Source organism: Vulpes lagopus, chromosome 16, assembly GCF_018345385.1.
Source record: "Vulpes lagopus strain Blue_001 chromosome 16, ASM1834538v1, whole genome shotgun sequence".
NCBI lineage: Eukaryota > Metazoa > Chordata > Mammalia > Carnivora > Canidae > Vulpes > Vulpes lagopus.
In genome coordinates, this window is record NC_054839.1 from 61,009,221 (window position 1) to 61,032,526 (window position 23,306).

The following is a 23,306-nucleotide window of genomic DNA, read 5'->3' on the forward strand; positions in this document are numbered from 1 at the left end:
AAAGTAGAAATCAATCACAAGAAAGAAAAAAAAAAAACCTGGAGAGGCACCTGAGTGGCTCAGTCAGTTGAGCGTCTGCCTTTAGCTCAGGCCATGATCTCGAGGTCCTGGGATTGAGTTCTGCTTCAGCCTCCCTGCTCAATGGGGAGCCTGCTTCTCCCTCTCCCTTTGGCCCTCCCACTCACGCACTGGTGATCTCTCACTCAAGTATATTAATAACATCTTTTAAAAAATAAAACTAGAAAAAATGCAAACATGTGGAAGCTAAACAACAACCAATGAATGGGTCAATGAAGAAATCAAAGAGGAAATTAAAAAATACATGAAAACACAATGGGCCAACATCTTTGGGATACAATGATGGCACTTCCAAGAGAAGAATTTACAGTGATACAGGCCTACCTCGAAAAATAAGAAATATCACAAACTATCTAACCTTAGTACTAAGGGAACTAGAAAAAAAACAAAACCCAAGGGTAGTAGAAAGAAGGAAATAATAATTTAAAAAAGAAAACCAGAGCAGAAATAAATGAAATAAGAACTGAAAAAAAAATTGAAAAGATCAATGAAACCAAGAGCTGGTTCCTTAAAATGTAAATAAAATTGATAAGCCTTTAGCCAGACTCAAAGAAAAAAAAATGAGAGGTCCCAAATAAAATCAGAAACAAAACAGAAGTAAAAAAGCAACATCATAGAAATACAAAAGGTTATAGGAGACTACCACAAAAAAAAAAAATTATATGCCAAAAACTTGTACAACCCAGGAGAAATGGATAAATTCCTGGAAACATACTATCTTCCAAAACTGAATTAGGAAAAATAGAAAATCTGAATAGACCAATTAATAGTAACAAAAGTGAATTGGTAATGAAAAAACTCCCAACAAACAAAAGTCCAGTACCAGATGGATTCACAGGTGAATCTACCAAACACAAGTTTATACGTATTCTCAAGCTATTCTAAACAATAGAAGAGGAAGGAAAGCTTACAAATATGTTCTACAAGGTACCAAAACCAGACAAAGACCCTACAAAGAAGAAAACTACGGGCCGTATCCCTGATAAGCACAGATGTAAAAATCCTCAATAAAAAACCAGCACGTTCCATTCAGTAATACATTAAAAGGATCATTCACCTCAGTCGAGTAGGATTCATTCCAGGATGTATGGGGAGTTTGATATTCACACATCAATCAATGTGATAACACAATATTAACAAAACTAAGGATAAAAATCATATGATCATCTCAGTATATGCAAAAAAGGCATGTAACAAAAGTCAACATTGGTTGATGATAAAAACTCAACAAAGTGGGTTTAGAGGGAACATACCTCAGGTAATACTGGCCATATATGACAAACCTACAGCTGACATCATATGCAATGTGAAAACCTGAGATCAAGAAAAAGTCAAGGATGCCCACTCTTGCCACTTCTACTCATCATGTGACTAGAAGTCCTAGCCACAGCAAAAAGAAAAAAAAAAGAAAGAAGGGCATATTGGTAAGGACAAAGTTAAACTTTCTCTATTGGCAGATGACATGATACTATACATAGAAAACCCTAAAGACTTCACCAAAAAAAACTATTAGAATAAACTAATTCAGTGCAGTTGTAAAATATAAAATGAATACACAGAAACTGGTTTTGTTCCCTACAACAAAGTAGCATAAAGAGAAATCAAGAAAACAATTCTATTGAGAACTTTACACACCAAAAAAGAATAAATATCTAGAAATAAACTTATCCAAAGAGGTGAAAGGCCTACTCTGAAAACTATAAAACACTGATGAAAGAAGTTGAAGGTGACACGAACAAATGGACATTCCATGCTGATGGATTGGAAGAATTTGTTAAAACGCCTTTTTTTTTTTAAAAATAATTTTTATTTATGATAGTCACAGAGAGAGAGAGAGAGGCAGAGACACAGGCAGAGGGAGAAGCAGGCTCCAAGCACCGGCCAAGCAGGCTCTGTCCTACCCAAAGCAATCTACACATTCAGTACAATCACTATCAAAATACTAATAGCATTTTTCCTCGAACCAGAAGAAATTATCCTAAATTTGTGTGCAGTCACAAAAGACCCTGAATAGCCAAATCAGTCTTGAGAAAGAACAAACCTGGAGCTATCATAATCCTTGATTTCAAGGATTAGTGATCAAAACAGGATGGCACTGGCAAACAGAAATGGGCGCAGAGATCAATGGAATGGAACAGAGAGCCAGAAGTGGGGCCCATGCTCAAATGATCAGTTAATCTCAACAAGACAGGCAAGAATATACAATAGGGGAAAGACAGTCTCTTTAACCAATGGTGCTGGGAAGAACAGACAGCTACATGCAAAAAAATGAAACTGGACCACTTTCTTACACCATACACAAAAATAAACTCAGAATGGATCAAGAGCCTAGCAGCTGGGTGGCTCAACTGAGCACCTGACTCTTGATTTCAGCTCAGGTCATGATCTCAGGGTAGTGGGATTGAGCCCCAGGACAAGCTCTGCACTCAACAGGGAACCTACTTGAGGTTCTGTCTCCCTCTGCCTCTGCCCCTCCCCCTGCTTGTGCTCACGCTCTCTCCCCCTCTCTCCCACCCAGAAAAAAATAAATCTTTTTTTAAAAAGAAACTAAATGTGAGACCTGAAACCATAAAACATCTAGAAGAAAACATAGGCGGTAACCTCTCGAACATAGGCCTTAGCAACATTTTTCTAGATATGTCTCCTAAAGCAAGGGAAACAAAAGCAAAAATAAACTATTGGGAATACACCAAAATTAGAAGCTTTTGCACAGTGAAGGAAACTATCAACAAAATGAAAAGGCAACCCACTGAATGAGAGAAGATATTTGCAAATGATACATCTGATAAGGAGATAATATGCAAAATATATAAAAAACTTATACAACTCAACACCAAAAGAATATCTAATTTTAAAACGGGCAGAGGACCTGAATAGACATTTCTCCAAAGAAAACATAAAGATGGCCAACAGACACATGAAAAGATGGCTCAACATCACTCCGCATCAGGGAAATGCAAATCAAAACCACAATGAGTTAGATATCAGCACCTATCAGAATAGCTAGTATCAAAAAGATAAATAAATGTTGGTAAGAATATACTGAAAAAAGAATTTTTTTAAAAGATTTTATTTATTTATTCATGAGAGATACAGAGAGAGAGAGAGAGAGAGGCAGACGGAGAAGCAGGCTCCATGGGGGGAGCCCAATGTGGGACTTGAACCCGGGTCTCCAGGATCACGCCCTGGGCCAAACGTGGCACTAAACCACTGAGCCACCCAGGGATCCCAGAAAAAGGAATTCTTGTTCACTGTTGTTGGTATAGACACTGTGGAAAATGGGGGAAGTTGTAAAATATAAAATCCACTAATTCCACTATTAGGTATTTAGCCACAGAAAACAAAAACACTAATTCAAAAAGACACATGTATCCCTCTATTTAGTGTAGCATGAGCCGAGATACGAAAACAATGCAAGTATCCACTGAGAGAAGAACGGATAAAGGTGTGTGTGGGTCTACACACATACATACACACACACGATGGAATATCAACCATAAGAAAGAATAAGATATTGCCATCGTGTGTATGTATGTGTGTAGACACACAAACACACACACCCAGATACAGATGGACCTAGAGGGTAATATGCTAAGTGGAATAAAAAGAAGAAAAAACAGAAACAAACACATTATACAGAGAATAAATTGATGGTTGCCAGAGGGACAGGCAGTGGGAGGTACAGGCTTCCTGTTACGGCATGAGTGAGTCATGTGGATTAAAGGTGCAGAATAGGGAATATGGTCGGTGCTGCAGGAGTGTTGTACGGTGACAGGTGGAGCTGCATTTGCGGTGAGCACGCCATAACATACAGACTTGCTGAAGCACTGCCTTGTACACCTGTAACTCATATAACATTGTCAACGCTACTTAAATTAAAAAAAAAAAAATGGTAGGAGAGGCTGAGACACAGTCTCACGACGAATCTCAGCCCAGGCAAAGTAACCCACCGTCAAGAAGGCTGTCTTGGGTTGGAACCTGTCCCTGGGGAGTAAAGAGTTTGAACTCTTCTTGTGGTACAGCAACTCTTTAAGGCCTGTACCTGAGAGTAAGTCCCCAAAACATCTAGCTTTGAAAACCCATCGGGCTCATGTCCAAGAGCCCCACAGGCTATAGGGACTTGAGAAGTAGTTCTCACGGGGCTGTTCAGAATTACCCACCCCCAGGACCCAGCACAGAGACAGCCAACTAAAATGCATCAACTCTTTCTGTGAACAAAACCTGTTTGCATATCTTAAAGCTTCACCTGAGGGACAGGCATCTAATTTAACACACATCCAGGGTCCTACTGAAATACTTTACAAAACAGCTGCAGGTGGGTGCTATTTTTGTGCTCTTCCTCTGCCTCATTCCAGGTCACCAGTTTCTCCCAGAAAGGAGCTTATGCACTAGTCTTGTGCCCTGATTTTTGCAGCTGCCACTCAGGAGAGGCTGCTTGGCTCTGGTGGCCTGCGGGCCTTGACTTTTATAGGCTCCATGGGGCTATAACAAATTGAAAAGGAGTTCTTAACCAGCTGTACCACAGGGCACAGCAAAGAGGCATCAGACTGAAATACTCACTCTGTAAAAGCAGCTTATTAGCTTATCTGTATAGCTGTGGCCTGTGGGGCATGCTTTTATTTGAACACTGATGACCATCCTCTTCAGAGACTGGGAAGGCTGGTGGGCACCATCTTCACACTTTTCCTCTTCCTAGCCCCATGTTTCCAGTGTCTCCAAGAAAGGAGCTGCTTATATACTTCTTTGGTGGCCCAGCTTTTGTGGCTGCCACCCTGAGAAAACATTCCTTGGTAGCTTGGCCCTGGTGTCCAGCGAGGCTTGTGTTCACAGATTCAGTGGGAAGGTAGCAAACAAAGAAATGACTCTTCATTGGCCGTCAGCCCAGGGCTCAGTGCAGAGGGGCAGACAATAACGCCTGTCTCCCAGGCTTCCCCTGAAAGAGGTACATTTGCACACTTTAAATTCTGTTGCCTTAGGTTCTTGTTTTCAATCAGCTTGAATCTAGTTGCTGACCGAGATCTCCCTTTGGGGCACCCACAGGTCCTAGTACGCCCTCAATTATTGGGAGCCACTAGGAACAAAATAGGAGGCTTGGACAAACACAAAGTTTTGAGATACCATGAAGAGCTAGAGCAAGGTTGAATAATAGTTTCATCTCCTTCATGATCTCACTCCTTCAGGTTGGGAAATGTGGCTGTTTTCTGTGGTTGCATAGCAACCAACACAGAGAGTCAAAGAAAATGCAGAAACAAAGGAACTTGTTCCAAATGAAAGAACAGGATAAAATCTCAGAAGAAGAAAAAAAACCTTAATGAAACAGAGGCAAGTGCTTTACCTGACAAAAATACTAAGTTCAGGAGAAAATGAGACAAAGTGAGAACTTCAACAAAAACAAAATATGAGTACCACATAGGAAGTCATAGACCTGAAGAAACAATAACTGGACTGAAAAATGCACTGGAGGGGCTCAACAACAGACTAGATGGAGCAGAAGAAAGGATCAGCAAACTCCCAGGCAAGGCACCAGAATGCCTCCAATTAGACCAGCAAAGAGAAGAAAGAACAAGAGTGAAAGTAGCTTCAGGAACTTATGGGACACCACCAAACAGACTAACATCCACATGTAGGGGTCCCCCAGATGGAGAAGAGAAAGGAGTAGAAAACTTATTTGACAAAATAATGGATGAAAACACTCTTAACCTGCGGAAGGAAACAGACATCCAGAACCAAGAACTCCAGAGAGTTTCAAAAGGATGATACACCATGATCAAGTGGGCTCTCTTCCAGGGGTGCAAGGATGGTTCAACATCTGCATGTGAGTGTCCTACACTGCATTATCAAAGAAGGAAGGAGAAAAACTGTACGACCCTATCAATAGATGCAGAAGAGGCATTTGACAAAATTCAACACAATAAAAATCTGGATAGGTTGGGTATAGAAGAAACACACCTCAAAATAATAAATAAATAATATAACAAGTCCACAGCTAACATCATACATAGTGGTGAAAAGCAGAAAACTTTTCCTCTAAGGCTGGAAACAAGACAAAGATTCCCACCCTTACCACTACTATTCAACATAATATTGCAAGTCTTGGAGCAATTAGGCAAGAAAAAGAAATAAAAGTCACCCAAAGTGGAAAGGAGTAAAACTGTCACTATTTGCAGATGACATGATACTATACACAGAAAACCCTTAAGCAAAAAAAAGAAAAAGAAAAAGAAAACCCTGAAGCCTATGCTAAAACAAATATTAAAACTAATAACAGGGTAGGCCCAGTGGCTCGGTGGTTTAGCGCTGCCTTCAGCCCAGGGCCTGATCCTGGAGACCCGGGATCGAGTCCCACATTGGGCTCCTTGCATGGAGCCTGCTTCTCCCTCTGCCTGTGTCTCTGCCTCTCTCTCTCTCTCTCTCTCTCTCTGTGTGTGTGTGTGTTTCTCATTAATAAATAAATAAAATCTTTAAAAAAACGAATAAATTAATTCAGTAATGTTGCAATATCAATTTCAGCATATCAATGTATCAACATATATTGCAATATCAATATATAAAAATGTGTTTCATTTCTATACACTTACAACAAATCATAAGAGAAATTAAGAAAACACCTTTATAATTTCATCAAAAAAATAAAATACCTGAGAACGAATTTAACCAAGATGCAAGGCCTGCCTGTACACTGAAACCTATAAGACACTGATGAAGGAAATTCAAGAAGATACAAATAATGAGAAGGTATCCCATGCTCATGGATTGGAAGGATCAATATCATAAAAATGACCACACAATCTAAAGCAATCTATGTATTCAATGCAATTCTTATCGAAATCTCAATGGTATTGTTTATAGACCTAGAACAAATAATCCTAAAACTGGTATGGAACCACAGAAGATCCCGAATAGCCAAAGCAGTCTTCATTAAGAAACAACAATGCAAAAAAAATGCAAAAAAAAAAAAAAAAGAAAAGAAACAACAATGCTGGAGGCATCACACTTCCTGATTTCAAACTACATTACAAAGCTCTAGCAATAAAAACGATGCTGGCATAAAAGCAGACACACAGACCCACAGAACAGAATAGAGAGCCCAGAAATAAACTCACACATACGTGGTTGGTTCATTTATAGCAGTGGAGCCAAGAATTTACAATGTGGAAAGGACAAGTTTCCTCTGTAAGTGGTGCTGGGAAAACTGGGCCACTGTTTGATACCGTACACAGAAACGAACTCGAAGCAGATTAAACTCTTGAACATAAGAACTGAAATGCTAAAACCCCCTAGAAGAAAACAGGTAAGCTGCTTGACATCAGCTTTGGTGATGATATTTTTTTTTTCTTTTTTCAATTTGACACCAGGAAAGGCAACAAAAACAAAAATAGGGAGTCTTCATCAAACTAGAAAGCTGCTGCACTGCCGAGGAAACCATCAACAAAATGCAAAGGAAGCCTACTGAGTGGGACGAAATACTTGCAGATATTTATATCTGATAAGGAGCTAATATCCAAATATATAAAGAATTCGAAAAAAAAAAAAAGAATTCGTATAACTCAGGGACATAGTGCCTGATTCTAAAAATGGGCAGAGTATCTGAATAGAGGCTTTTTTTTCTACAGAAGGCATTCAGATGGCCAGCAAGTACATAAAATTGTGCCCACCGTCACTAATCATCCGTGAAATGCAAATCTCAACCCCAGATGTTAAACCCCCTCATACTCCTCAGAGTGGCCAGTATCAAACAGACAAATACCGTGTTGTCCAAGACACAGCGTCAAGGCCGTTGGTGGGAATGGAAATTACTGCAGAACCCAGAAATGGAATTCCCATATGATCCAGCAGTTGCGTTTCTGAGTGTTCATCCAAAGAGAATGAAAACACTAACACCAAAAGAGCCTTGGTCACACACACTCCCCCGTGGGCACCGCAGCATTATTTACAACAGCCGAGACAGAGAAGCCAACTGTGTGCCCATCAGTGGGCAAATGTCTAAAGAAAAATATTTTTTTTTCCAGCCATGGAAGAAAGAAGGAAATCCCACCATTTGCAACAACACAGATAGACCTCAAAGGCAGGATGCTAAGCAAAGTCAGAGAAACAGGTACCACACGATCGAACTTATTATATGTGGATCTGAAAACAAAACAAAACAAGCTCACAGGTATGGAGAACAGACTGGTGGCTGCTGCCAGAATTGGGGGCTGGGGAGTGAAGCTGTTCAAAAGGTGTACTTTCGTCGATAGAATAAATAAGGCCCCAGGACGTGGCACCGCTTGACGACTGCTGTTAACAGGACTGGCTTATCGATCGAAAACTGCCAAGAGAGCAGATTAATAGTTTTTGTTACAAGAAAAGATTCTTAGCCCTCAGTGCTGATAGATTAACTAAGCTCATTACGGTGATCACGACATATATGAACATAGAATAATTACGTCATACGAATAGTGTGTATATCAACTGTATTTCAATAAGATTTATTTTAGTAAAATAATGTTTAGGGGCACCTGGACGGCTCATTCAGTTAAACGTCTCCCTTTGGCTCAGGTCAGGATCTCGGGGCCCTGGGATCAAGCCCCGTGGTCGGCTCCCTGCTCAGCGGGGAGTCTGCTTCCCCCTCTCCATCCATCTGCTCTTCCCACCTCCCCTCCGCAGCCCCGCTCTTGCTTGCTCGCGCTCTCTAATAAGTAAAATCATTAAAAATAATAATTTTTAAATGATTTTAAGTTTTAAAAATAATTTCAAAGACAACACAGGCTATATGAAAACTTCCCAGAGGACAGTGAAAGGAGAAGATGTATTTATCTTTAGAACAAAAATCTGATTTCTCATGTGAACCTATTGCCCAATTTCCTTGAGTTACCCCAATTTCTTTATTAGTCCATGGGGTAAAAGTTCTACTGCTGTGTCGTTACTTGGTAGACAGCGCCACGCTGGCTGTGCGTGTGCCAGGGACAAGAGGGAGTGACCTTTCTGCGAACGAGCAGGTGAGGGTGAGAGAGAAGCCCAGCGTCCCTGTGCCCCGGAGGCTCCGGGCAGTGAGGCCTTCCCTGGGGATTGCACCCACCTGCGGAAACAAGCCGACTGCCACGGGCTGGCCTGCAAGCAGGCTGCGTCCGACCCCCTTCCCTGAGCGCGAGCTGCCCGTGCTCCAGGGTGCGCGAGATGCTTCGGGGCCATTGCTGCATTTTAATTGTTTGGTGATTCCAGAGACATAAACTCACCTCCCTGGTAGTTGCCTTAAGCAGAGTCATTGCTCTAATGCTGTTCTGCTCCAAAAATAGCAAAGGGGGCGGGGGGACCGGCTTCCGGTGAGTCCCGGTGAGTCCCGACCCTGTGTTGCCTCAAAGACAAAGGAAGGTGACCCTACGGTGCATCGCCTGGGTCGCCTGCTGTCACCTGAGGCAGCCCGAAGCCACCAGGGCGGAGAGGGGCTTCCAGGGAAAGGCGGGACACAGGAGGTGCTGGACTCAGAGGGTCACCCCCAGGGAAGCATTAACCGAACCCCTGTTGAGTGGCTCTCAGCTGTAGCGATGCTGGTCCCCCTGGGACAAGCAGGGACCTGCCAGGAGCAGGGCTGGGGGAGCAGGACCTGGGGGAGGGGAGCAGGGCCCAGGGGGGAGCAGGGCCTAGGGTGGAGGAGCAGGGCCCAAGGGGAGCAGGGCCTAGGGTGGAGAAGCAGGGCCCAAGGGGAGCAGGACCTGGGGGAGCAGGGCCCAGGGAGCAGGGCCTGGTGGGGAGAGGACCTGAGGGGAGCAGGGCCTGGGGGCGGGGAGCAGGGCCCAGGGGGAGCAGGGCCTGGTGGGGGAAGCAGGGCCCTGGGGAGCAGAGCCTGGTGGGGGGAGCAGGGCCCAGGGGGAGCAGGGCCCTGGGGAGCAGGGTGGGGGAGCAGGGTGCACCGCTTGAGCCCCTGGGGCCTGAGGCTCTGCTGCCCCGTGGCCTCCCCCATCAGCGCCCCACTCCCTGGCCTGAGGGCACACAGTTTCCTGTCCAGGGCAGGCCCCAAAGGAGGCCCCCCAGGCACCCAGAGAAGCCCCGAAGGCAGAAGGAGGGAAGGCCGCTGTCCCCGGGGGCCCCTGACGGACAGGGCGGCTAAGACGCTGTCCTGCCACAGGACATCTCCTGTGTAGCCAAGCTCAGTGCCCGAGCAAACCACTTTGCGCAGCAGCACCCCCCCCCCCCGCCCCCAAGCAGTGACACCTCTCGGGCACAGGTGCGCCCCTTCCCCCAGGTAGGGCCCTCACCTGGCGCCTGGGTGCGTGCTGGGGAACAGGGTGCGGGGTGCGGAGCGCGGGGCGCAGGTCCGGGGAGACGGGGAAGCCTCCATCTCTGCCGCAGCTCCTCGCTGAGGCCCCCAGCAGCCGCAGCCCTGCAGTGGCCGCCCCGTCGGGTCTCCAGGTGCCTCACCTGTGGGCGCCCGGGGCCGCCTCCCGCCCGCTCCTGCCTGCAGCCTCTCAGGAGGGCGCCTCCGTGCTCCCCGGAGCCCCCGGTCGGTGGGAAGCACCTCTTCTGAGATTTTGCTCAAGCACCACGGGCCCAGGCCCCAGGCCGTCACCTCTGCAGACCCCGCCTCCCCCTCCGGGTGGGCGCCCTCCCCTGGCTCACCCTGCGGCCCAGACCGCCCCTCATCACCGCTCCCTTTATTGCACCTGGACGCCGGGACCATCAGGCCTCCCTCAGAGCCCCCGGGCCTGGCCCCCGCCGGTCTGCACACCGCGGAGCACACAGAAGAGGAAGAGTATCCGTGTGGGGCCCAGGCTGCTGGCGACGCGGGTCTCCGAGCGCCTTTGATGAACCCACTGAGAACTCAAACCCGCGTGGGGAAGCTCTGCCTCCGGTCAGTGCTGCTTGAAAGATGAGTCAGTGGGTCTGTGGGATCGAGACCTACCTGCAGTCGGGGGGACCTTAGGAATCGACGAAGGGAAGGGTCATGTGTAAAAAGTGACGCATAATTGAGACTCTGAGGACCAGCAGGTGGATTCCCGACCCAGTGGGTCCAGGTCCCCACCCAGGACGGTGCGAGGCTCCACTCCCAGTGTGGCCTTCCTCGCTGCCTCCAGCACCTACACTCTGATCCACCAGGCGGCCCCGAGCACGTTCCTCGCTCACCTGCCCACCCCCCACCCCGGAGCACGTTCCTCGCTCACCTGCCAGCAGTCACCCTTGCGTGGTCAGCCTCCGTCCAGCACCGCGTCCCCTCGCCCATGCTGTCCACCCGGAGGACAGTCGCCCGTCTCCAAGGCTCACCTGTGGGGCCACCTGTGCTCCCACTGGGCAGGCCTGGTCTCCGTCGTCACCGTCTCTTGCCTAAGCGACTTCTGTCTCCCGTCCTTCCAGCGAAACAGGACTTTCACGTGGTCACAGACGGGGTCTCGTTGCCGCTTCCCCTCCCTCACCTGTAACACGTCTGTGACGCTCACCCCGAGTCCCGGGTGGCTGTGGGAAAACCCGGTTCCCCGTCAACAGGGAAGCAAGGGTGTGTGCTGTGCAGGAAGGCCCAGGGGGTCACAGCCGCTGGGGGCCAGGAAGCACCCCCGCTGCGAACCCTCACTCAGCCCTTATTTCAAGGATCCAGAAGTTGGATGATCCTGTACTGGAGTCAGGCTCACTGTCCCCAAATCCATTATTTTGTTTAAAGATTTTATTTATTTGAGAGAGAGAGATATGCATGAGCGGCGGAGGGGGAGAAGCAGACGCCCCGCTGAGCCGGGAGCCCGACGTGGGGCTCCATCCCAGGACCCCGGGGTCATGACCTGAGCCGCCCAGGTGCCCCCCAAATCCCTTAGTTGACGGAAACTGTGTGGTAGGGTTGGTCTGTGGGCTGGGCTCTGAGCTGGAGCAGAGGGAGGCTGAGAGCAGCAGAGCACCGACGGCAGCCCCCCCAGTCCCACAGACGGACACAGGCTCCCCCTGCGCCGCGGGGGCGGGTAGTGGGCCGAGGGGGCCCTGGGGGGACGGTGCCAGGCCCCTGCTGCCCAGGCCCTGAAGGGAGAGCGTCCCAGGACTCGCTGGATCCACGCAGCACCTCCTGGGAGCCTCGTGCTCCTCAGATTCACTGCCGAGCCATGGGCGCCCACCCCTGGGCAGGCCCTGGCCGCCACCCACCCGTGCTGACCTGGACTGTGCCACCCCACCCTGGTCACCCCGTCCTCCGTGGGTCACATTCCGACGGTGGTGCTTTGGCTGGACACAAGCCCGTCCTTCCAGGGGTCGTACTGCACTTAGCGGTGACCCCCCTGTCCCGGCCCGGCTCGGCCAGGCCCCCACCCCCTGGCACATCCACGGAGCCAGCTCCCCTCCCGTGGCCCTGTGGTCCTGGGGGCTGCACCTCCCCCGGGAAGGTTCAGGGAGCTCCCCGGGCTGAGGGGCCTGGTGCACCTGGCCCCTACTGGCCCCCACTCGCCCCCACTCGCCCCCACTCGCCCCCACCCGCTGTGCTCCCTGCACCCTGGCCGTGGGGTTGGGGGACTGCAGTGGCTGCAGCCACACCCGAGGGGGGCTCTGGGGGACCCGTGACTGTGCTCCGCTCCAGCTAACCACTGTGCCCTCCTCCCCCACAGGCGCAGAGGGCACTCAAGACCCCCAGGCCCGCCCGGAGCCCCCACCTGTCGGAGCAGGAGCCTCCTCCCCTGCCCTCCCCGAGCGGGAGCGTGTCCGGCCGCCACCAGCAGTCCCCCGCCGTCAGCCCCCAGCCCGCGCCCGGCCCCACGGCCCAGCCCCCCAGGCACCTGCCGGAGTTGGCGGGTCCCGCCGGCAGCACCACCAGCCTCCCCTGGTCGTTCCAGAGAAGCAAGTCCCTGTTTTGTCTGCCCACGGGGGACCCACCGCCGGGCTCCTCCGCGCTGCCCCAGTGGTTTTCCAGCAGCGGCGCCCCTGGGCACAGGGCATCGGGGCGCGGGCACGGCCAGCTGGTCTCCGTGGACGACCTAGAGGGGGCCCAGGAGACGGACGTGGACACGGGCCTCCGGCTGTCCTCCTCCGACCTGTCGGTGGTCTCGGCCTACTCGGCGCCCAGCAGCTTCGGCCGCGCCCAGGCCGCCCTGGGCCCCGGGGGGGTGCACAGCCACGGGCCGCAGCCCAAGGGGGTCCGAGAGGGGCCGCTGCCCACGGGGGGCGGAGGGGCGACCTGGGTCCCCCTCCCGGCCGTGTCGCCCAGGCCCCCCCCGGAGCTCCCAGCCCCTGCACCCCCGGGGCCTGCGGGCCGCGACGCCGAGGAGTTCTACATCTGACGGCCCTCGCCTGGCTCCGGGCACAGGCCCTGGTGCTGCGGCCCGGGGGGGCCCCGTGCCCCTGGCCCCCCTCCGCCCGGGCACCTGAGCGCCGCCTCTTACCTGACAGGTGGTGGGCGGGCAAAACACCAGCGTGTCTGTGCGCCTGGATTCTCCAGCTCGAGCCCGGAGACACGTCGTTTGCCTCCTGCGCTCCCCCGGACATCGGGCGTCGTGCACTTAGTGCACTTAAATGCTTCGTGTAATTACTTGAGATGAAAAGCAAACCTGGTCAGCCGGAGCCGACTTGGCGATTTTTCACGCCAAGAAAAGGAAGGAAAAGCAATTAAAGCCAAAAGGTGGAGTGTGGGGAAGCAACCACGTGGCCTGTGCGAGAGATGGGCGCGTGGCCACGTGACGGCCGGCTCCCTGGAGCCCACGCAGGTGCCCGCGGATCCGGGTGGCGCTCCCAGCGAAGCCCACACCGCCCGCCTGCTGGAAGGCAGACCACGGCGGCGCCCGGCCCCGTGCACACCGGAGACGTGGACTTAGGCAAAAGAACCCCTGAACCTTGGGAGGGGTGATCGTGAGCACAGACTCCCGGTGGGCCCGAGGCAGGGCCTGAGAGCCAGAGGCCAGGTCTGCGTCCACCTGCCAACCACCGCGTGGCCCGAAGTCGCCAGGTCTGCGGGAGACGCCCCGCTCCCTGCAGGTACTTGGATCCGGGAAGAACCGCGCTCGCAGGTAGAGCATCAGGGGACCAGTCACGGTGGAGGGTCCTGACTGCTCCACGTCCAAAACCAGCATCCAAGGGCTGCGCGTGTTTCTGCATAAACGGCAGGAGCCGCATTTTGTACCACGTTCTCCCGCAAATGCGCATCGTCACCCCCTCCCCCCCCCCCCCGGACCTTTTCACTTTTAAATGATTTGTATGATTTTTAGGTGACATTTCGGTGGCGCAGGTTAATAAACACCCCCGTCTTCTGCAGACGGGGAAGCTGGAAAGGAAACGCCGTCCAGGACGCACGTCTCCTCGCCAGCCTCCCCGAGGGCGCGGAAGCCTTAACTGAAGCCGGAGCACTAGCCCGGCCTCAGCCCCGCCGCCGTCGGCTGCCTCTGCGGAAGCACGAGGGTATCCAAGCATCGGCTCCCTCCCGCTCACGTTTACAGTCCCCAGGTCCCAGTGCCAAGTTGGCACGGGGTCGGGCGGGGGGTGCAGGCCGAGCCGGGCCTGGTCGCCGCTACCTTTGGAAGCAGGAGCGTGGACGTGTCTGCCTTGCTGCTTTCCTGCTCGGGGCTCCTTCCTCCACGGCTCGTGGCCCGGCTCCCACGTCCCTGAAAGCGCCCCCACGTCTGGGCACAGCCTCAGGACCCCTCTGTCCCCTGCCCTCCAGGCGGCTGTTAGGCCCCTGCCGTCCCCGTGCGGGGGACCTTGGGTCCCATCCCCAGCATCCTGGATATTCCTGGCCTCCAAATCACCATCTTCTCCATGTTACGTAAATAAACACGCGAGCCTCTTCGAATCCCCAGCCGGGGCGAGCAACCTGTTTCTAGAAAGGGCTACATGGCCGAGGCGGGGCTTGCCAGCCGTTTGGTGTGCGGCCGCGGGCCGTCCTGTCGGGCAGCATCCCCGCGAGTGAGCACCGGGCTGGGGCACCGAGGGGCGTCCCTCCGCGTTGCCGGTTCCCAGGCAGCCACTGCTGCCCGCCTCCTGGTCGGAGACGTGCCTCCCGACAGCTGGGGGGGGGGGGCGGGGAGCAGCATGTGGACTTCAGGGATGGAAATACCAGGCCAGGGCGTCGACACGCGGACGTCCTCCCACGAGCACGAGTCAGTGCGGCATGAGCGGGCAGGCCGGCTGCCACGGGGGCTCCTCTGGCTCCTCTGGCCGCGTGCCCGTGTCTGCCACACGTGTGTGCACGCCCGGGCGGCTGCGAGGCTCCCCAGCACCCCCCTGGTAGCCCCCCGAGCCCAGTGACCCGGGGGAGGCGGGCAGCGGAGCAGGACGTGCAAGATGCCCCGGGTGCCAGGGCCGAAGCGGGGATCCCAGCTCGGTCCCCAGCCAGCCCCCCCACGCGCCAGGCGGTGCTCAGAGGCGGCCACAGAGACGTGTCGACAAGGGCCTGGCCCCCCGTCTGGCTGCGCCGGCGTCTCCCCCCAGCCTGACGGGAGAGGCCGACACGCGCTCAATAAACTTGTTCCACTTGAAAACACGAGGTTGTCTCCGATTCTTTCTCTCCCAGACGAGGCTCTGCGGTACAGGGCACCTGGGTCTTAGCCCGAGTGTTTTGTCATTTCATGGTGACCTTGTCCTCGGCCCCCAGCATTGCCCGGGGGGGGGGGGGTGCTACTGTGTGTCCCCGTCTAGTTCGCAGCCCGCCCCTCGTCTCTTTTCCGGAACGGCTCCCCCAGATGACGGCTCACGGCCCCACAGGGCACCTGCGCACCCCCCGGCGTCACTGCACAGGCCAGGTGGTCCTTAGGCCGCTCCTGACTGACGTGCCGAGCCCTAGGGAAACGTCTGGGTCCCCCGCGGCGCTGACAGGTGAGCCACCAGATACTCGGGGACGGGGGAGGACGTGGTGGAACAGACCGAGTTACAGCACTGGTGTTCCTGGCGCCCTGTGACCCTCGGACAGGGGAGCGGCCACACGAAAGCTAGTGGGATTGCACAGTCTAGGCCACGCCAGCTGAGGCCAAGGGCTTACTGCACCCGGACCAGCGCCAGGGCAGCGGCCTCACCTCTGCCATTTACTATCCCGCGTCCGGTTATCCCGTTGCCACCAGGGCTTGAGGCCGTGGAACTCCAAGGGCTTAAGACCTTGAGGCAGGAGAGTCCGGGGGAGGGGCGCCGCGGGGCGGGCCGGTGGCACCCGAGGGAGGGCCCGCTCGGGGGGAGCAGACCTGCTGACCGGCCTGGTCTTCCCCGGAACTCAGCGCCCGAGGTGAATCCTCAGTGGGAACCAGGCTCCTCTTAGCACGGATTTCCAGTCGCTGTCTCACGAGGGGATTTCCACCAGCGGTTTGCTCTCCAGCAGAGCTGGAGGTGTAGACGCGGCCCCACGCCCCAGAGGACCCCCTGACCCCCTGCCGTGCTGCGCTGCAGAGAGACGGAAACTGGGCCCCGAGTGCCAAGTCCAAGGGCCGCCTCCCTCCAGTCTCAGAGGCCAAACCTGTAGTCGGTGGGGGGGGAGGGGGGGCAGGGGGTGGGTAGGGGGTGGGGGGTGAGGGGGGTGAGGTGGGGGGTCAAGGGGTGAGGCGGGGGGCAGGGGGTGGGGGTCGAGGGGTGAGGTGGGGTGAGGGGTGAAGCAGGGGGCAGGGGTTGATGGGGGGCGAGGGGTGAGGCGGGGTGGGCCCAAGGTGCCAGTGTGGGCCCAGGCTCAGCCCCCGCAGCTGTCGGCCCCCTGGGAGCCCCTGGCCCGGGGGGTGCAGAGCTCTGGGCCTTGCGTCCCGACTGCCCAGGAGGCCCGAGTCCGCGCCGGCAGCGAGCCAGTGCCCACCCCCCCACCCTGCCCCTGCCCCGACCCCTGCCCCTCTGGCTCCCTGGGCCAGACCACACGCCCCGGAGCGTGATCGGCGAGGCCCTCCCCCGTTCACCCACCGTATAATCCTCCTAGACTCTTGCATCCCGTTCAGGGGAGGGTCCCCCTCAATTACAATTAGTGTAAAGGGATTTCCCTGTGGCTCATGGCTTTAAATCACAATTAGTTGGATCAGGGCGGCCCGGGAGTGGGGGCTCAGCGGTTTAGCACCACCTGCAGCCCAGGGCATGACCCTGGGGTCCCGGGATCGAGTCCCACGTCGGGCTCCCTGTGTGGAGCCTGCTTCTCCCTCTGCCTGGGTCTCTCATGAATAAATAGATAAAAATCTTTAAAAACAAACAAACAAAAAGAATTAGTTGGATCTGAAGAAAAAGCACCGGTATTCCTAGCATTCCTGCACCCCCATCTGTCGTCTGAGAGCCGGGCCAGCTGGCGCGTCTTCATAAACCAAGTTATTGCCGTCCGAGGCCCTGACCTCAGACCCCCAACTGGTTTCTGTGGCTCCAACACCTGCCCTGCTCCTGCCAATTTTTCTAGAAAGTGCTCTGCACACCCTCCTGCTAAAACCATGCCACGGCCCCTGGGCCCACCAGGCAGAAGTGTCCCCCCCAGATCCACCCTCCAGGCCTTCACCCCCGGCGGCCACCACCCACCCCTGCGAGCGCCCACTGTTCCCTGCTCCCGCCCAGCAGGCCCTCGGCCCCACGAAGTCCACGCTGTGCTTTCCCACCCACGTGCCAGAGGTCAGGCTGTTCCCCCAACCCAGCCCACCCGCATCCAGACACCACCAGCACCTCCTCCAGGAAGCCTGCTGGCTCTCGCCGCCCGAGCACACCTCCTGGTGCCGCGACCTGCGAGCACCCGCTTGTGCCCGACTCAGGGCAAATCACGGGACGCTCGGCCTTGCAGGTTCGGTACCGGGCCCCGGTGCAGAGCAGCCCCTCGATTAGTGAGATCCCGATGAGCGAGCACCGGAGTGACGGGTTGGCGTTTGGTGCGGTTGTTCGGCGAGTGTCGGTAGGTGTGAGATTCCACGGGGAGAGAGAGCGAGGACGCACGAGTGGTGGGGAGGGAGGAGCGGTCGCCCCGCCGAGCAGGGAGCCCGATGAGGCCTCGGTCCCGGCCTGGTCGCGCCCTCGGTCCCGGCCTGGTCGCGCCCTGAGCCGCAGGCGGCCGCCCCCCAACGCTCCCCGTGCTCGCCCCCAGCTCACGCCCCCCCCCAGCCCGAAGCAGCCCCCTCATCCAGGGCTACGCAACTCACATGTCCTGCAGGCTGGGGACAGGGAAGTCCACGCAGGCAGGAAAACCCGTGAGTGCGGGTTCGCCAGGCCTCGGCCGCTCCCTTCGGTTTTGTTCAGTCCCCTCTGCCGTGGTGCCTCCAGGCCGAGCTCCCGCCCTCCACCTGCCCCTGCAGGTTCCTCCGCCCCCTCCCACCTGTTTTTCACTTTAATTACTTTTCTGCCGGGCCCTGCGTCCTCCCCACTACCCACACCCACATCAGGGCCGGACACAGCCGGCTTGGCCTCGGAGCCAGCGCCGTGGGCCCGACCCCTACAATGTGGCTCGTCCTACGCTCGGGCCCAGCCGCCAGGGCCCCTGCCCCGGGCGCCGTTCCCCAGCCTAGAATTTCCCCACATTTCCCCACAGACATCCTGTGTGTACCTAGTTATTTTTAAACTTTACACCCACAAAACTCCTGGCAAAAACACGAACTGAACGGCTTTCAAACCCAGCTGGCTTAGGCCCACATGTTCCAGGAGGAACACTGGGGTGGCATGAGCGCGCTTACTTGCTCTCGTCAATATTTTTTAGGTTAGAATTAGCCTTTTGGGGGGCAGGGGGGCGACCAGGGCTTTAAGGACCTGGCTGTTCCTTTGCCGCACGCTGAAAATCCTTCCCGCCGTCCCCTTCCAAGATTTCCCCAGGGGAGAGCGCCCCAAGCCCTGTGGCCTTGACCTGGGGGGCCACAGGCATGGCCGGACAGCCCACGGGCCCCTCCAACGGAGCGGGGCGCGGAGGCTCCTGTAGGGCCTCGGAGCGCAGGTGCCGGGGCCTCAGCACTTCAGCAGGGCACACCCTCGGCCGCCCCACGCAGCCTCAGGACCCGACGGGCAGCCACAGACGCCCCAGGAGCAGGTCGCCAACCGCGGGCCACCAGTGTGAGGCCACCTCGGAGGCTGCCCAGCTGCTTCACGGGGTGTGGCTCGGAGCCCCGTCCTCCACTTGTGCAGGAGCAGCTTAGAGGCCACCTTGCTCAGAGACGGGCCCGACCCCAGGAGGACCGGCAGGTCCCAACCGATCCCAGGAGGCGGGGAACACCCCCCCCCCCAAGCCTGCGGTCAAGGGCCTCCCCGTGAGACCCAGGAGAGCAGAATCACGAGGAGCAGGTGGCAGACGTGTGCTGCACACCTCACTGCCCCCCTGCAATTGCCTCAGTGGCGTCTCATCGTCTGGGGACCAAGAATCCCAGGGCCCGTCCCCGGGCCACCAGGGCCTGCATGATCCGGCCCCTGATCCCTCTCAACCCTCCCTCCCTCCCACCCCCATCTGCCCGGCTCCTCCGCCCGCCCAACCTGCTCCTTGCAGTTCCCCCCACCCCCACTCTCCCACCTGCACCTGCCTCCCCTCTGCCTGGAGGCCTCCTCCCTGCACGTCGCTCCCAGGTGGCCTCACCCCTTTGGGCTCAGTGAAATGGCATCTCTTCTTGACCGTTTGTCTCTGCCCCCCGTCACCCCACTCTCCACACACACGTGTCCCCTTCCTTCCTTTCCTTGCATTCTCCAGCTTCTGGCCTTTTGTTCTGATCTTGACCACGATTTCTAAGCATCTTTTTCCATATATTGCATTATATTTTCCTTGGCGCCCTGACTGGAATACCCTCCGTGATGGCGAAGGGCCCCTCGAACTTATATACCATCGTCCCTCGAGGCCTGGCGTGCGGCAGGTGCTGTTCGCTGAGCGGATAAGTGAGTGGATGCTTGTGAGGGATGAGCCCTTGCCGGGGGCCTGTGGGATTTTGGTCCACAGCCCTAGAGTACGGGATCTCTCAGATTCCTTTGTTTCTCTCTTTTTTTTTTTTAATATTTTATTTATTTATTCATGAGAGACACAGAGAGAGAGAGAGAGAGAGAGGCAGAGACACAGGCAGAGGGAGAAGCAGGCTCCATGCAGGGAGCCCGACGTGGGACTCGATCCCGGGACCCCAGGGTCACGCCCCAGGCTGAAGGCGGCGCTAAACCGCTGCGCCCCCCGGGCTGCCCGATTCCTTTGTTTCTATAGAGCAAATGTAATCTCCCGAAGCTCTGACCTGCCGCCCCCATGTCGCTGTAGGACATTCGATTCCAGCCTTCACTGGGATTCCCACACCCTCTCCGGGAACGGGCCTCCCCGGTGCTGGGAAATCGGGGCAGGGCCTGAGCCGGTCCGTCGTGCCGTCGTGCCGCTGGAATAGCACTGGGCCCCAGGTATGACAGGCACTTGGCCGCAGGCAGGCTCAAAGGCAACCTCATACCTGCCCATCTCACCGTCCCCAACCCCCCCGTGACAATGTAGAGACAGAAACACCTTTGAGTGCTTCACGGCCTCCTGGTAGAAGCAAACCCTTAAACACACGCTTGCCCTGCCTGACGGCAACGACCCGGCAAGAGCCATCTCCGTGTGGCCCGGCGGGAGGACAAGCAACTCCTCCGGGGATCAAGGAGAGCTTCCCGGGGGAGGGCGATGTCTGTGCTTGGCCTGCGGAGATGCGAGGAGCCAGGACGCCAGGGAACCGGAGAGCAGCGGAGCTTTAGCGTCGTCGGGGAAGTCGGAGAACGGGAAGAAGAGACAGGCTGGATCTGGCTCTTTGACGAAGGAATCTGTTGTGATCGAAACTGCCTCCATCTCCTTGTCCAGAGAGATCGGCCAGACGTCCCCCGGCCGTTGACGTGAGGGTCGCGGAAGGCAAAGGTCTCTGGCTGCTGTAGGAAAATAGACGCCGGGGAAACACGCGGGGAGGGAACCTTCCCCGAGAGGCCTGTGGGGAGAGCAGCCTCCTGCAGGCCCCGCGGACACCAGCATCGTGCGCACTCGCTTGGTGTGACGTGGTTATCTTGGCTGTGGGTCAGATTTATGAGGTTCGGTTGTATTTTCACGTGCTGAGTGTATGGCTGAGGGTCCGTCGGGCCTTCTGGAAACTGCCCGCTATTGTGCGGAGAACTCGGAGCATCATCTTACCCGCTGAAGGACCCTGGCTCCGTTACTGGTACTTTGCCTTTATGAGACACCGTTGATCGGGTCTAGCCCTCCCGGGCGGCCCTGCCCACGGCCAGCAGAGAAACCGCCTCCTCCCAAGGGGCCCACATTCCACGTTGAGGTAACAGGACGCCCTGAGCTAGGTGCTCTACACGCACGACCTCACCTCCTCTTAGATGCACGAGGCTGTGCTATTCGCCACGTACTCGCTCGTGGGGAAACGAGCCCAGAGACGACAGGAAATCGCCCGTGGTGACGCCCCAGCAGACGACACGTTCTCATCATTCACTCGCTCGGCGGTTCTGTGGAATAAGTATACTGAGTGTCGTGGAACTGCATCGGGACATGCGAAGCCGAGGAGACCAACCCGGGGAGCTCACGGAACAGCGGGGAGGCAAACAGCACAGACAACCTACAAGAAGGGGACGCGCCTGGCAGGGACAGGAGCATCCTGTTCTCGCGCAGAAGTGAGGAGTCACTCCTGTGAAAGCAAGTAGCAAGTCTGCTGGGTTTTGAGGACGCATAAAATTTTAAGAATAAAACGCAAGAAAGTCCTCCTAAGCAGAGACATTTCTGGAGACTCCCCCCCCCAACAGGCATAATTAAACCAGCAACATCCAGTAGAGCGTACATTATGTTGTCATCATTTTGTTAACAAAATATTAATGCATTTCATTTCCATTTTCCCTTATTTAATTATAAGCAGAGCGCGCAGTACGGTTCTTCTCAGACACGACACCCGATGGTAAAAACCTGGTGGAGGAGAGCATAGCTGTCCGAGGCTAAGTTCAGGTTTCAAAAATTATAAGCAGATTCTATTAAAATTCTTCTTTAAAAACGATTTTATTTATTTATTCATGAAAGACACAGAGAGAGAGAGAGAGAGAGGCAGAGACACAGGCAGAGGGAGAAGCAGGCTCCATGTAGGGGGCCCAATGCGGGACTCGATCCCGGGGCTCCAGGATCACTCCCTGGGCCCAAGGCAGGCACTAAACCGCTGAGCCACCCGGGGATCCCCCAGATTCTATTAAAATTCTATCCCTTTGACTTGATTATGGTCATTAACCAGACTATAGAGAAAACCATCTCCTTTTAAACAGGAAGACCCTGCCCATATTGGGTAGAAGTAGAGGGTGCCTGGTTGAGAGTCTGACCCTGCCTCGGGGAGTCCTCAGGAGCATCCAGGTATAACACACGAAAGATCTGGTTCGATGAAAGTCAAATATACAAAATTTCAGGCCCTTCCGTAGGCAGCGTACAGAGGACCGCGTAGTCGCATTTGAACTGTCACATTCGTGATTTGACAGGGAGACCAGCTTCTCCCCTGCAACCAGGGGGGCCTGGGAAGGGGGATGAGTCTCTGCCTTCCCTCCGCCCCCTAGCAAAGCCAAATTCTTTCCCCACCATTGTGATGCTTGGAGCAGAAGAAAAGAAGGGGAAGTAAGAGAAAAAGAGCCAGAAGGGGTGGGGGGATGGGGTGACTGGGTGACACTCGACAGGGTGAGCTCTGGGTGTTATCCTATATGTTGGCAAATCGAACTTCAATTAAAAAAAAGAAGAAGAAGAAGAGCAAGAAGGATGGAACAAATGAAAGCTCCCACACTGCCGTGGTCTTGGGGGTCCAAGGAGGTGGGAGGGCCTCACAGGGTACAGGTGTTCCTAGGAGGCCCTCACCCAACCCTGTAACCAGCAGCATTAAAGCACCCTGCACCCTCGTCCCTTCAAGGGGCGGGGGGGGGGGGTGGTGATTTGCATCTCTGCAGTGCCCTGTGGTGCCCACGGAGGGCAGGGGTCTTAAAACTCTTAGCACAGATAAGGACAATCAGGCCCAGAAAGGCATAGTCACGTATGCGAGATCACAGAGTTTGTAAAAGTCAGTCAATGAGGTCAGTAGAGGTCACAACATTTTCAACACAAAATTCACGTTCATTTGTTCTATTTGGGAAGTTGTAATGTTACCTCTGGAATTGGAGCGCGGAGCAGAGGGCTGGGAGGCTATAGTGGAGCCCGGGGGTCATCAGAACAAATGAAGCAACGAGGATGAGGCGTCTGGAGCGTGCAGGCAGACGAGCCCCACGGTCCCACACGGATTTCATTCTTGAATAAAGGCCATTTGTGCAGTCAACGCCTGTCACGGTGTCCCCTTAAATCATCAGAGTTCATCCAGCTTTTCCGCAGCTACGTACAATCAACTCGGGAACGTATTTGATTTCCATAGAACAAATATAGGGTCTTCGAAGCAACCATCCGCCTG

At 54.8% G+C, this 23,306-nt stretch overlaps 1 protein-coding gene across 1 annotated transcript in view; it reads left to right on the forward strand.

Moving 5' to 3' along the window:
- The window catches only part of FAM124A (family with sequence similarity 124 member A), a 75,039-nt gene extending 59,549 nt beyond the window's left edge, over window positions 1-15,490 (forward strand). Inside the window, exon 3 of the mRNA XM_041730887.1 lies at window positions 12,630-15,490. Within this exon, the coding sequence (XP_041586821.1) occupies window positions 12,630-13,298 (669 nt within the window). The 3' untranslated portion in view covers window positions 13,299-15,490. The remainder of the gene's footprint in view (window positions 1-12,629) is intronic.
- The last annotated feature ends 7,816 nt before the right edge of the window (window positions 15,491-23,306 follow it).